The sequence below is a fragment of the Phyllostomus hastatus genome, unplaced genomic scaffold (genome assembly GCF_019186645.2).
Source record: "Phyllostomus hastatus isolate PE091 unplaced genomic scaffold, TTU_PhHast_1.1 phas_scaffold_1674, whole genome shotgun sequence".
Classification (NCBI taxonomy): domain Eukaryota; kingdom Metazoa; phylum Chordata; class Mammalia; order Chiroptera; family Phyllostomidae; genus Phyllostomus; species Phyllostomus hastatus.
Genome location: NW_025334011.1, coordinates 31,654,216 through 31,666,423, shown reverse-complemented (window position 1 = coordinate 31,666,423; position 12,208 = coordinate 31,654,216). Strand labels below are relative to the sequence as shown.

At 44.8% G+C, this 12,208-nt stretch overlaps 1 protein-coding gene and 1 pseudogene across 1 annotated transcript in view; one reads left to right on the top strand and one right to left on the bottom strand.

The window, feature by feature from the left end:
* Positions 1 to 1,086: 1,086 nt before the first annotated feature.
* Positions 1,087 to 2,124, top strand: LOC123831269 (annotated as a pseudogene).
* A 6,740-nt stretch (positions 2,125 to 8,864) lies between these two features.
* The window catches only part of ASB13 (ankyrin repeat and SOCS box containing 13), a 39,283-nt gene continuing 35,939 nt past the window's right edge, over positions 8,865 to 12,208 (bottom strand). The window contains exons 5-6 of the mRNA XM_045858084.1: positions 11,985 to 12,176; positions 8,865 to 10,723 (exon numbers count right to left, since the gene is read on the bottom strand). Coding sequence (XP_045714040.1) covers positions 10,596 to 10,723; positions 11,985 to 12,176 — 320 coding nt within the window. The 3' untranslated portion in view covers positions 8,865 to 10,595. The remainder of the gene's footprint in view (positions 10,724 to 11,984; positions 12,177 to 12,208) is intronic.

Below are 12,208 nucleotides of genomic sequence, written 5' to 3'. Positions count from 1 at the left end.
TTATTTTAACAAACCTCACGCCCCACTAGGTGACTGACTCTGAAACATGCTAGAAGTTTAAGAAGCACTGGAGTAGAAGATTGGGAAAGTTCCATCACCACTTTCATCCCCTCCCCGATAAATCAGGGAGTAGGATTTGATATTTCAGGTTCATCTGAACCTGAGCCCTGGAAATCCCAACCTAGCGGCTCTCCTGCATTACCCCCTGACAAAATACACTGCTTAGTAGGTGGTAGACTACACTACATAGTTTAATAAATGCCAAGTTTAAACACTATTCTTACTTGGCAAAAGATGGGTCCTAGGTTCATGTTCAGTGAGCACCAACATGTTGAACAATGACAATCAGATTTATTGTACAATGCTCCTCTCTTGTGTTAGTCAGAGTTTTTCAGGGAAACAGAACCAGAGGGCTGGAGGCGGGGGGTGGGGGACAGGGGAGAGAGAGAGATTGATTATAAGTGTCTAACACAATTATGGAGGCTGAGAAGTCTCACCATCTGCCGTCTGCAAACTGGAGACCGAAGAAACTGGTGGTGTAGTCTAGTCCAAACCTAGAAGGTCTGAGAACCAGGGAAGCAATGGTTCAATTCCTAATCTGAGGACAGGAGAAGGTAGACGTCCCAACTCATCAGTCAGGCACGAAGTGTTAATAATATACCCTTCCTCCACCTTTTTGTTCTATTCAGGTCCTCAACAGATTGAATGAAGCCCACCCACATTGGGGAGGATGATCAGCTTTACTGTGTCTACCAATTCAAATGCTAATCTCTTGCAAAAACACCCTCAGAGACACACCCAGAATAATGTTTTACTAGCTACCTAGGCACTCCTTGGCCCAGTCAAGTTTACACTTAAAATTAACCATCATACTTCTCGTAGAACCCCTTTCTTCTGACCTACCCTGAGGCATCCTGTCCCTGACTAGTACTCAGGATAGTAGCTAAACTATGCTGGACCAAATTCCAACATCTCTTTAACTTCTAAATCATTCCCTTCTCATTCAACCTTTGTTTAATTATTTGAGGAGTTGAGAGCTGCAGGCGGTTCCCTAGGATTACCAGTACTTGGAGGGCAGGCAGAGGTGCTGGAGAATCTGGTAAAAGCACCATTGTGAAGCAAATGAGGATCCTGCATGTTAATGGGTTTAATGGAGAGCTTTTTGAAGAGGACCCACATGCTTCCAGAAGCAACTGGGAAGGTGAGAAGGCCACCAAAGTGCAGGACATCAAAAACAACCTGAAGGAGGCCATCAAAACCATTGTGGCTGTCCTGAGCCACCTGGTGCCAGCTATGGAACTGGCCAAACCAGAGAACCAGTTCGGAGTGGACTATATTCTGCGTGTGACGAACGTGCCTGACTTTGATTTCCCTCCAGAGTTCTGCAAGCACGCCAAGGCCCTGTGGGAGGACAGGGAGTGTGCGACTGCTACTAACGCTCCAACGAGTACCAGCTGATTGCGCCCAGTACTTCCTGGACAAGACTGATGTCATCAAGCAGGCTGACTACGTCCCCCGCAATCAGGACCTGCGTCGCTGCTGTGCCCTGACTTCTGGAATCTTTGACACCAAGTTCCAGGTGGACAAAGTTAACTTCCACTATGTCTGAAGTGGGAGACCAGCATGAAGAATACGCAAGTGAATCCAAAGCTTCAATGATGTGACTGCCATCATCTTTGTGGTGGCCAGCAGCAGCTACAACATGGTCATTTGGGAGAACAACCAAACCAACTGCCTGCAGGGGGCTCTGAACCTCTTCAAGAGCATCTGGAACAACAGATAGCTGCGCACCATCTCTGTGATTCTATTACTCAACAAGCAAGACCTGCTCTCCGAGAAAGTCCTTGCTGGAAAATTGAAAATTGAGGACTACTTTCCAGAATTTGCTCGCTACACTATTCTTGAGGATGCTACTCCCAAGCCTAGCGAGGACCCGCACGTGACCCTGGCCCAGTACTTCATCCGCGATGAGTTTCTGAGAATCAGCACTGCCAGCAGGGAGGGGCGCCACTACTGCTACCTTACTTCGCCTGTGCCCTGGACACCGACAATATCCACGGCGTGTTCAAAGACTGCCGCGACATCATCCAGCACATGTACCTTCGTCAGTATGTGCTGCTCTAAGAAGGGAACACCCAAATTTAATTAAAGCCTTAAGCACAATTAATTAAAAGTGAAACGTAATTGTACACTCAGTTAATCACCCACCACAGGGCATGATTAACCCTCTCCCCTTTGGGTGATTTTGCAGAGCCCCCTTTCTCCTTTCAGCTTGATTAAATAGTCCAAATTAAGAAAGCTGAAGGTGGCCTTCAGATAAAAAGGAAAAAAAAGGCCACAGTGGTTCCCTCTCTCTTTAATTCAAATAACAGCAGCAAACAGAAATAAATAAATGAATTAAATGAAATAAATATTGTTTTGTGCAGCATTCAAATCAATAAAAATTAAATGTGACCAAAAAATAATTTGAGAAACTTATTTTCCACTCTCATTCATTTTATCTCTCACTCTCTTTTCCATTCTTGGCCCCAAACCAGCCTTTCTGGTGATGCACAATAGTCCCGGAAGCACACCTGTGACAAGGAGAAGGAACCACCTCTGCTTTGAAGTCACATTAGAGGAACAACCCATGTTACAAACATCTAAAACCTTTCCAAGTACCAAGATGCCTTTGGCATCTTGATAAATGTTTCTATCCACCTCTTGAAACTCCTCCTGTTCTTTCTCAAGTTTAACATAAAACAAAAGTCAATATTTGAAATAATATTTTGCTTTATTTAGTCTCAAGTGGATTTGGTCATGTTCCTTCACTATCCAGCCTCTGGGCTCCATGTATAGATATACATGGGAGGCGGCTGCTCACTGGTGAGTAGTCCTCCCCACACCCTGAGCAGAGCAGGCAGTCAGCTACCTCCCGTGTGCAGTTAGCTGGCTGCCGTCCTCCAGATTTTATTCCTCTCAACTTGGCCAGACCCTAACTGAAGCTCTAACCATCACAGGCAATCGATTAAACGTTTCTGGAATGCAAAGGAATATGTTGTTGTCAGCTGGCCTGGTATCTTATGATGTTTGCTTCCGTGAAGAAATGTGTGTACGTAAGAATAAAAGGCCCCATCTTATTAGAAATGTCATTTGGCTTTATGAAGTTTTGGTGATTGCTCTACCCTGCTTTAGGGCCACTAGGTGGGATCATCTGGGGAGGCCTCACAGCGTTTCAGGTGTCGCTACCTGGGCCTGGAGGTTATGGATGTGGGGATTTGGGTTGAAGTCATCTAGACTTTCAGATTATATCGCTATGATCAGTTCCATATTCATCAAAAACTGCACCCTACCACCAGCCTGTTTGGAGGGGAAAGTTCCTGTCCCTACAGAGCTTTGGCTGGTGTTCCTCTAGTTACACCACAAAAGGGACTTGACAGACTTGTTAAGCTCGTCAATGTGGCCCAGTACCGCCCCCCAACCCCACCCTTGGCTTACTAGCACCCTCTCTTCCCTTCCTTCCCTTCCTCGGTGCCTCCATCCTCCATCCTCTCCCTTTTCTACCCTTCTTATCCCATTTCCAGTTGGCTATTATGTAGAACTAAATCATGTTTTTGCTGTATTTCTTGAATAAAGTGTTACACTTTTTGCTTTTTTATAGAAAATAAGACACCCCTCTAACTCCCCAAAAGGAAAAACAACCACTTGACCCTTTGAAGGTAGCTTGGGACAGATTTTTTTCTGTATCTCAGTTTGCTTAAATGTTTTTTAATCCTCACCCAAGCGTATGTTTTTATTGGGGGTTTTGGGGGACCTTTAGGGGGTTGGGTTTTTGTTTATTGTTTTGTGGTTTTTATATAGAGAGAGAAACATCAATCAGTTACCTCTTGTATGCATCCTGACTGGGGGTCAAATCTGCAACCCAAGTATGCACCCTGACCAGGAATGGAACCTATAACCTTTTGGTACACAGGATGATGCTCCAACCTTCTAAGTGACCCAGCCAAGGCTCATTTTAATTTTTTAAAATCACCCATATATGCTCTGCAAGGTATTGATTCTCACAGGAGGTAGGGAAAATCCCCATGCTCCCTGTTGTAGCCCATCTGGTCCTTTGTAAAATTCTCTTCCTGGTCTTTTAAAACCATAAACATAAGAAGGGGTTACAGTAAACTCTTTACACATGTAAAATGGGCTTAAACATCATTCTCCTATTTCTGTGCTTGGGGGAAATGGTATGAAACAAAAGAGAAGATGCATCTGTGAGTCTTTTGCATCTTCACACTCACTCTGGGGAAGTGCTGGCAATAACCCAGGTCCTTATGTTAATGACAAATGGCAACAGATGTAAGACCTCAGTCTTTGTGTTCTGCCTGAGAAAGAATCCAGAGGCAAGACGCAGGTACAAGCAAAAGTTTATTTAGAAAGTTATACAGATAGAACTGAGGTACAGAAGAACAGAGCCAGCTGGGCTGTGTGGACTCAGGAAACAAGTTACAATGGCAAAAGAAAGGTAAGATCTGGATAGAATATTCATCAGCTTTCTAGATGTGTCCTCTTAAGGTCATGGTCTCTGCTGATTGGTCAGTTCCGGGTCATTAGTCATCACAGATGGTCCTAAGTTAGCCAAGATGTTGCCCCACCTGGCCTTGCTGCTCTTCTGGGCCTGGAGCTGAAACACAGCTGAGGTCTAGATGTTATCTCTCTTTTGACCAAACCTCTGTTGCTGTGATCAACAAACCTGAGGCTTTGTTGGTAAGATCAATTGATGCAGGCCAGAACTTCGTTGTCCTGAGGGCTTGAGGCTTAAAGGAGTGGTTGTGCAAGTGCTCAGATGGGGGTCATAGGAGGCTACTCTCTGGCCCCCTTATTTCTCCCCCAAGGGGTCTACCACATGACTCCGCCAGGGGAGGAAATGGCAGGGGAGGGTCCAAGCCACATGACCAAGGGATATGAAAGGTCAGGGGTTCAAACAGCATGACCAGCAATATGCTAGAGGAGGAAAGGTCACCCTGAGGGAGGGGTCCCACCTACAATACTTGTCCTCCCAGTTTTGCCTGTTGCTAGGCATCCAGGGCTTTCCGCCTGGTGACCTTTTGTACCTGGCCTATCATTCCTACCCTGCTCATGCCTGTCTAAATGCCTATGATATCACTTAGAAAGCTTTGTGAAATACACGGCACTGTGAATATAAAAATATGGTTTTTTATACGATTGAATTTATTATCCCAAGATTTGAGAAAGAAAGTCGAGGCCATCTCTCTGCTCTTCTCTTCCAAGAACAGAGTTAGCTCTTCCTTCCTGTTTGTTGCTTCTAGATACAGCACTTGTTCCTGTGTCTGCTTCTTGAGAAACAGTGAGATCCTTCAGGGCCAAGATTTGTGTTTGTGTTGTCATTTCATTTTGTTTGGTTTTGTTTTGTTCTGTTTTTTTTTGTTTGTTTGTTTGTTTTTTTACCCTTAGTGCCCAGCAGAGAACATAAAACAGAATAACCGCTTAAAAAAGGGAGAAGAAAGGATGGGTGAGGATGGATGGGTGGATGGAAGGATGGATGAATGGAGAAAGGGGCCCAAGGAATGAGTTAATGTTCCTGCTTTTTGTCTCACCCATACCTCTGTCTCTAACAGCAGAATGAGCCTCAGGATTCAAATTAACAGCAAGAAGCAATGAGAGTTTTCTTGGAGATCACACAGAGAGCAGAAAACTAAGCTAATTGTATGTTCTGGCTCAGAGTTCAGTTGCAAATTCTCTCTCACCTCTGAAGTCTGTGGTTTAGAAGAGCCACACACCTGGAGACCAGCTGCTGGAAACTAAACTTTCATATAAATAAATGTATGCATGTGTGAGAGACAGAGAGACAGCTGCCATGAATCTTTATGCTTTTAAGACATTCGGCTTTTAGGAGGCCCCCAACTTAAGATATATTTTCATTCCAATTGCCAAAGATCACAAGACTTTCATTCCAACGTAACCGGGGCCTAGCTATTAATGCCATGTGGCACCAACACTGAGAAAAGAGAAAAAGCAAAGATGCCAGAGTCTGGAAGTACTTTCCACTCATTACAGTTGGAAAAGTAAATGCTACAATGCTGCCCAGAGGAAAGGAAGGAGCTCTCAGCCTGCTACTCCCTCAAGATCCCACAACAAGAGGGAGCTGGTAGGAACTGTGTCTGGAGATAGTTTAGGGGCCATTCTTGTGAATAAAGGAACCCACCTGCTCAAAAGTAACAAATGTTGCACCCTGGAAAGAAAGCATGAGCAGTAGTTCTAACAAAGCAGCCCAGGGGAGGAGATGGACATACAAAGCATTCTTTCTGTCCCAAACAACTTCAAACTTCAGGCAGACTCATCTAGAAGGATGGATGGATGATGACATGTGGCATCTTTGTTGAAAGCGTCAGTGAGGAAAGGAACAGGGGAGGAGACTCCACTTCCCTCCCAGGAGACCTGAGGGGACTGAGGGATGACAGGAGAGAAGGCGCAGCTGCGTGACCCACTTCTTCCCTACACCCCCCTCGCCCCACCTTCAGAGGGCAGGCAGCACCCAGGAGCAAGGCTGCATCTTCCCACTGTGAAATAATTCCTCAGTTTAGAGGAACTGGTTTCTACCTGCCCAAGGGGTAGGATCTGAAACTGGATATTTGGCCCGGAGCCACATTTAGAAGCTTCTCAACATCCAGGGAGTGAGTCATGCCAAAGCAGAGCAGGCTAGGCAGAGAGAGGGAAAGGGGCTGTACCCGCACTTCCCTCCCCTGAGATGCAGGCAGACTGGGAGCCACACAGCATGCTCAGGGCTTTCAAAGTGCAATTTATCTAGGAAAGTAGATGCAGTCTGTTTCCTCATTCAAAAATGAAGTTGGTCAAAAAAATAAAAGGTGGGGGCATCAGCACCTGTTGTGGAATACAAAACCTTTTAACCCAAATATGACTTTGTAGCCAATAGGAAGCTGAAAGGTATTCTTAAACAGAATCCACTTTACAACTGTCACACATGTATGTTTTTTTTTAAATATTTTGTTTATTTATTTTTAGAGAGAGGGGAAGGGAGGGAGAAAGAGAGGGAGAGAAACACCAACGTGTGCTTGCCTCTCAAGTGCCCCCTACTGGAGACCTGGCCTGCAACCCAGGCATGTGCCCTGACTGGGAATCGAACTAGAGACCCTTTGGTTGGCAGGCTGGCACTCAATCCACTAAACCACACCAGCCAGGGTCATTTCTTTTTTTTAAAGGGCATTTCTGCCCTTTAAATAAATAATAAATTTTTATTATTAAAAAAATATACCAAAACACATGGAGAATGACACCTATCTATCCACCACCCACCATGAACAAATAGCATTCTTCATATTTACTTTCTATCTTTTTCTAAGAAATGAAATATCAAAGAGAAATGAAGTCCCTTGTGTTCCTATTTCCAGGTCACAGGTCCCTCTCTCACCCAGAGAAAAGCACAGCAGGATGTTGGCGTGCGGGCTCCACGATTCCACATTTACCACACACACAGGTATCCTCAGATACCTACGATGCTGTTTTTCGACTCATACAAATACATCTGTGTTGTACATAAATATGTTAACTTTTTTATCTGCTGTTATACTTTTTAGATCTGTTAGTGTTAAAACATGTACTTCTGGTTTTTCTTATTTTTTGCAGCACAGAGGGCATTGTACAAATTTCTTCTACAACCTCTCCCCTCCTGATGGGGTCTTTTGCTACTACAAAATTGCTGCACTAAACATCTACATGTTCTTATGATATGTCTGAGAGTTTCTCTAAGGTGTGTTTGTAAAAGTAGACGTGCTAGGCACACGTGCCACGGCCTTTCAATAGTCCTAGATGTCATCTAACAGCTCTCCAAAATACACAGATCAACTTACACCCCACTAGCAAGCCATGAGTTCCCAGTTGCCTGTATGGCCCATCAACATTAAGAAACTGTCAGACCTTCTAATATTTGTCAAGCTGATGGCATCATTTTGTTGAATTAAATATTTACCAATTTGCATTTCCGTGGTCATGACCAGCCATCCTTTCCTGTCAGGGTACATTTGAGGTTTCCCCTTTGTAAATTTCCTCTTCGTAGTCTTTGCCTGTTTTCTTTTCCTATTGGGTTGTTAATCTTTTTATTAATGATTTATAAATGATCTTTATTTTCATTACCAATCATTTATCTATGTTGCAAATGTCTTCTCTAAATTTGTCAGCTGCCCATTGAGTCTTAAAACATAAACCGAGAGGTCTTCTGAATATATTCCTCCTGAAATAGGTTACTTTCCCAAAGTCAAAAGGGAGTCATTTACACAGCTGTAATAAGATCTACAAATACCAACGAAACCATAGTCCAGCCATAACCATGTAACTTTTACTTTTAGGGAGCACTTTATATTTTTCAGAGCACCTTTTGATTACCTTGTTTCAGTCTCAAAAAACCTATGAGGCTCACAGGGCCTCAGTTCTCATCTCTAAGATTCAGTGGTTAATCATAAACATCCTTTTAAGGATCAGAGTCTGACCTTCCGTCCCTCCTCTGCAGGTGGGGAGACCTGTGCAGAGGCACAGAGGAGTGGAGAAACTCGTCCAGGGTCACACCTCTGCCTAAGGATTCAGGCAGGTTGTGTATTACAGCGCACTAAAGCTGGGGGTGGGGGAGTTACAGACTGGCAGGAGGCGTACAATCCTAGTCACCTGGTCACTTGGGCAGTGTCTCTCCACTGCAGCAGGCAACAGGTGGGGAGATGGGAAGACAAGGGTCAAACAGGCACGGCTCTTTTACTTGAACTTCCAAAGTAGAGGGAAGAAGACAGTGGCCCCTCTGGACTCACACAGGATGAAGCCCATCCAGTGCTTCTGCTCCCAACAAGAAAAGAGCCGTGTGAACACAAGGATGGACTCTATTCAACACCTTTTATTGAGCAGCCAGTGTGGGGCCAGGACTCTGTGCACCCGCTTATGGAAATGCTACCAGCTCATTGCTAGAGGCGAGTCCCTGTTACAAACATGAAAGGGCAGAAGCCAGTGCTTTTTTTTTCATTGTTATTAGTACATACAGAAACACTGATTTACCCAGAACTTGTATTTAAGACTGTAACCAAACAGGAGTGGCTCCTACTCTCAGCACAGAATGACATAACCATGGGTGGAACAGTGAGATGAAAGAAAACTGCAACCAACCAGCATGAAACTTTCCAGCAGATCTGGGGCCCCAAGTAACTACACAGACACTCTGGTCGTGCAGTGCACTTGGCATTGCCTTAGCCAATCCAGGCTCATTCTATTCTGTACTGTCTGAAAGAATGTAGCGATGTCCACATTTCTGGGGTGTTCAGAAGGGGTGCCTTCTCTCTTTCCCCAGGAACCAAATGTACCTGAACTAATTATGTAGTTTCCTAGTTTAACTCCCTGGTTTTGGGTTGTTTTGTGGTTGTTGTTGTTGTTTTTGTTTTTGTTTTTTAGTTATGCTAGACTCTTAGGCAGACAAATGCAGTCTGAATTTTCTTTATAGTTCACTGCATGACTTATAATGTAGAATTACTTGTTTCTATTCCTACAGGAACAGATTGCAAAATTCTTTCTTTCCCTGTCCGTGATCATGAGTCTGATCCTATCTACTTCAAAGCACTGAGACAACGTCTTAAGCATAACAGATGTTCCACAAGTATCTGCCGAATATATGAATCAGTGGTTGATAATACCCACTGGGTGCTGGCAATATCTTCTACCAATTTCAGAGCTTCAAGGAGTTAGCAAAATTTAGGGTAGGAAGGAATTCATTTGGCAACTGTAGAAAGATGAAAAATAATCTCCACAGCATTTCCTAACACTCCTTCACACTGGAAATGACTGCCCATGGAAATATGTGCTGACATGCCTTCACATTAACTTTTGCTTTAATTTAGTAAATAAACCTAAGTTACAGCCTATATATCTAAAAGGGTTTGTTTTTTTATCCCTGACATAAACTTTTCAAGTTGAGACCTAAAACTGAAGCAAAACTTCCTGTGAAACACTGTCCTGCTTGTGGGGAATGAAGGCCCCGAGCCTTCCTCCACGAGACCCACATAAAGCCCCTGAGTGATGGGTACACTGAGGCACAGGTGGACCTCGGAAAATCCCCACCCTCAGCTCCAGAAAAAAAGCATCCAAATGCAGGACATCACCAATGCAGCCACCCCAGGCCACGGAGTCAGGACCTTACCTCTCACGGCCCACCCTCTGTGGCACAGGGCTGCCTAGTGCTGAATGAATCACAGATGGCACCCTGATCCCGGACCTCCAGGCATGTGGAAATCAACAGCAGTACCCTGGACCCCAGCCTTGCCTGGCCTTCCCCTGTACCCCCAGAAGAGTCTTTCCTGAGAGTTTTTCTGAGGGATGTCAGTGAGAAGAGGACAAAGACGGCTAGAAACCCCAGAGTTAGAGTTCCAGGAGAGCCAGAACAGGGCCATGTTCCCAGCAGAAGCTGAGGCGGCACCTTTCCAGTGCCTTGGAAATATTCTCCAGGAGTCTGCAGAGAAGACAAAACAGGATGGCCAACAGACATCTATAGCAGCTGAGGGTTTCAGACAAATGGCGCTGGGCTCAGTAAGGCCAGCTTCTGCCTCCCATGCCTGTGCAGCTCAGTTGTAGGAAAGGTAATTGATGAGCCGGGAAGGGATGTTCAACTTTGCGATTTTCTCCAGCCCTCTGACACCGGTAGCCCTCCTAAAGCTCACCCTGCAGAGCTGTAACAGGGTTAAGGGTGTCTCTGGAAAAAGGGAACAGGAAGCACATGAGGTTAACTTAACATAGTTGAACAGAGATTAACATCCTTCAACTTAAAATATATCAAGAACTGGAAACACCTCCCATTTCCTGGAAATAGGACATGCCCTGCAACTCTTCTCTGGAAGGCTACCAGGAAGGCAGCCAGGGTCCAAAAAAGCAAGAGCAGGAAATGAAATTCCAGTGATGTCCAGAGGGATTTAATTTTGTGGGGAGTTTTTGTGGGTTTATGTACACGCACGTGTGTGTGTGTGTGTGATTTTTGTCCCATAATATTATAACCTAGCACAAGGATTTGTCAGTCAAGCACTAGTCTACAGCTATCGGCCTTGTTTGTCACACTTCCAGACAATGAGGGACAGGGTGAGGGTTAGTCCTAAGCTAGTGCTGGCTGCCAGCTCCTGCTGTTCCAAGCCACAGGCTCTGCTCTGGCTACTGAGTGACGCAAGGCACAAGGGAGCCCCAACAGAACTGACGCACAGGGCCACTCCAGAAGAGTATGCAGTGCATGTCCTAATTCGGAGGGTCAGGACCTCAGGACTAAAGACAAGCCTGGAGCTGTGGCTCAGGAATGCGAGCAAACCAGGGCCAAAGCAGGAAGATGCCTGGAGGTACCTGGCAGCCGGGGCACAGAGACCTTCACAAAGCAGAGCCCAACTCCACCTGCAAGGACCTGTCTTTTAGAATGATCTCTGTTTGACAAAACTATAAAAACCAAGTAGAGTTTTCTCAATTTATCAAAAATTTTTAAATAAGGTCTTTGAAAAAAAATAAGAATTACTGGTGAAATTCATTTTCCCATGTGACCTTTTCCCCAAAAAGTTATTTGGAAAAAAAACATCATCTGTCAGGAAATGTTAGCCGACAGATATGGATGGAGTTTGCCTCTAAGTTCATAATGAATTTTGGGTGGGTAAGGCTGGCAAAAGTTTGAATAGTTTTTTTCTAACTGGTAGGTGTTTGAAAGCCTCTTGTGACTCTAATTCTATGTAAACTCATTAAAAAATTGTGCCACAATTTTTTCTAAGCCAAAGAAGACACCTCATCCTTAGCCAGATCGTTTGTTTCCTGAAGAGTGAGGGCTGGATCTACATTCTCAGCCTTGTATGGATTTAGCCTGGGATTATGTATTTACTCCTAAATGCCCTGATATATTGTCAGAACAGGGCTTCTTGCATAAGTGTCTCCTGTGCAGTTCTACAATGCATTGCATCATTCAGACAGCAAAGAGAGCTGGGCCTTACTTTCGTAGTGCTCAAAGCACTTGGCAGGGGCACTGCTACTCCACGTGTAGTCAGAGGGCTTCTTCCCCCGATTGTCCCGCGCATAGATGTTGCCTCCAAACTCAATCAGCATCTCGATGAGGTCCACGTTCTTCACCTTGGCTGCATGATGAAGGGCTGTCTCGTGAAGCTTTGCTGCATTCACATTAGCCCCTGCAGGTAAAGTGGAAACAAGTATCACCGAA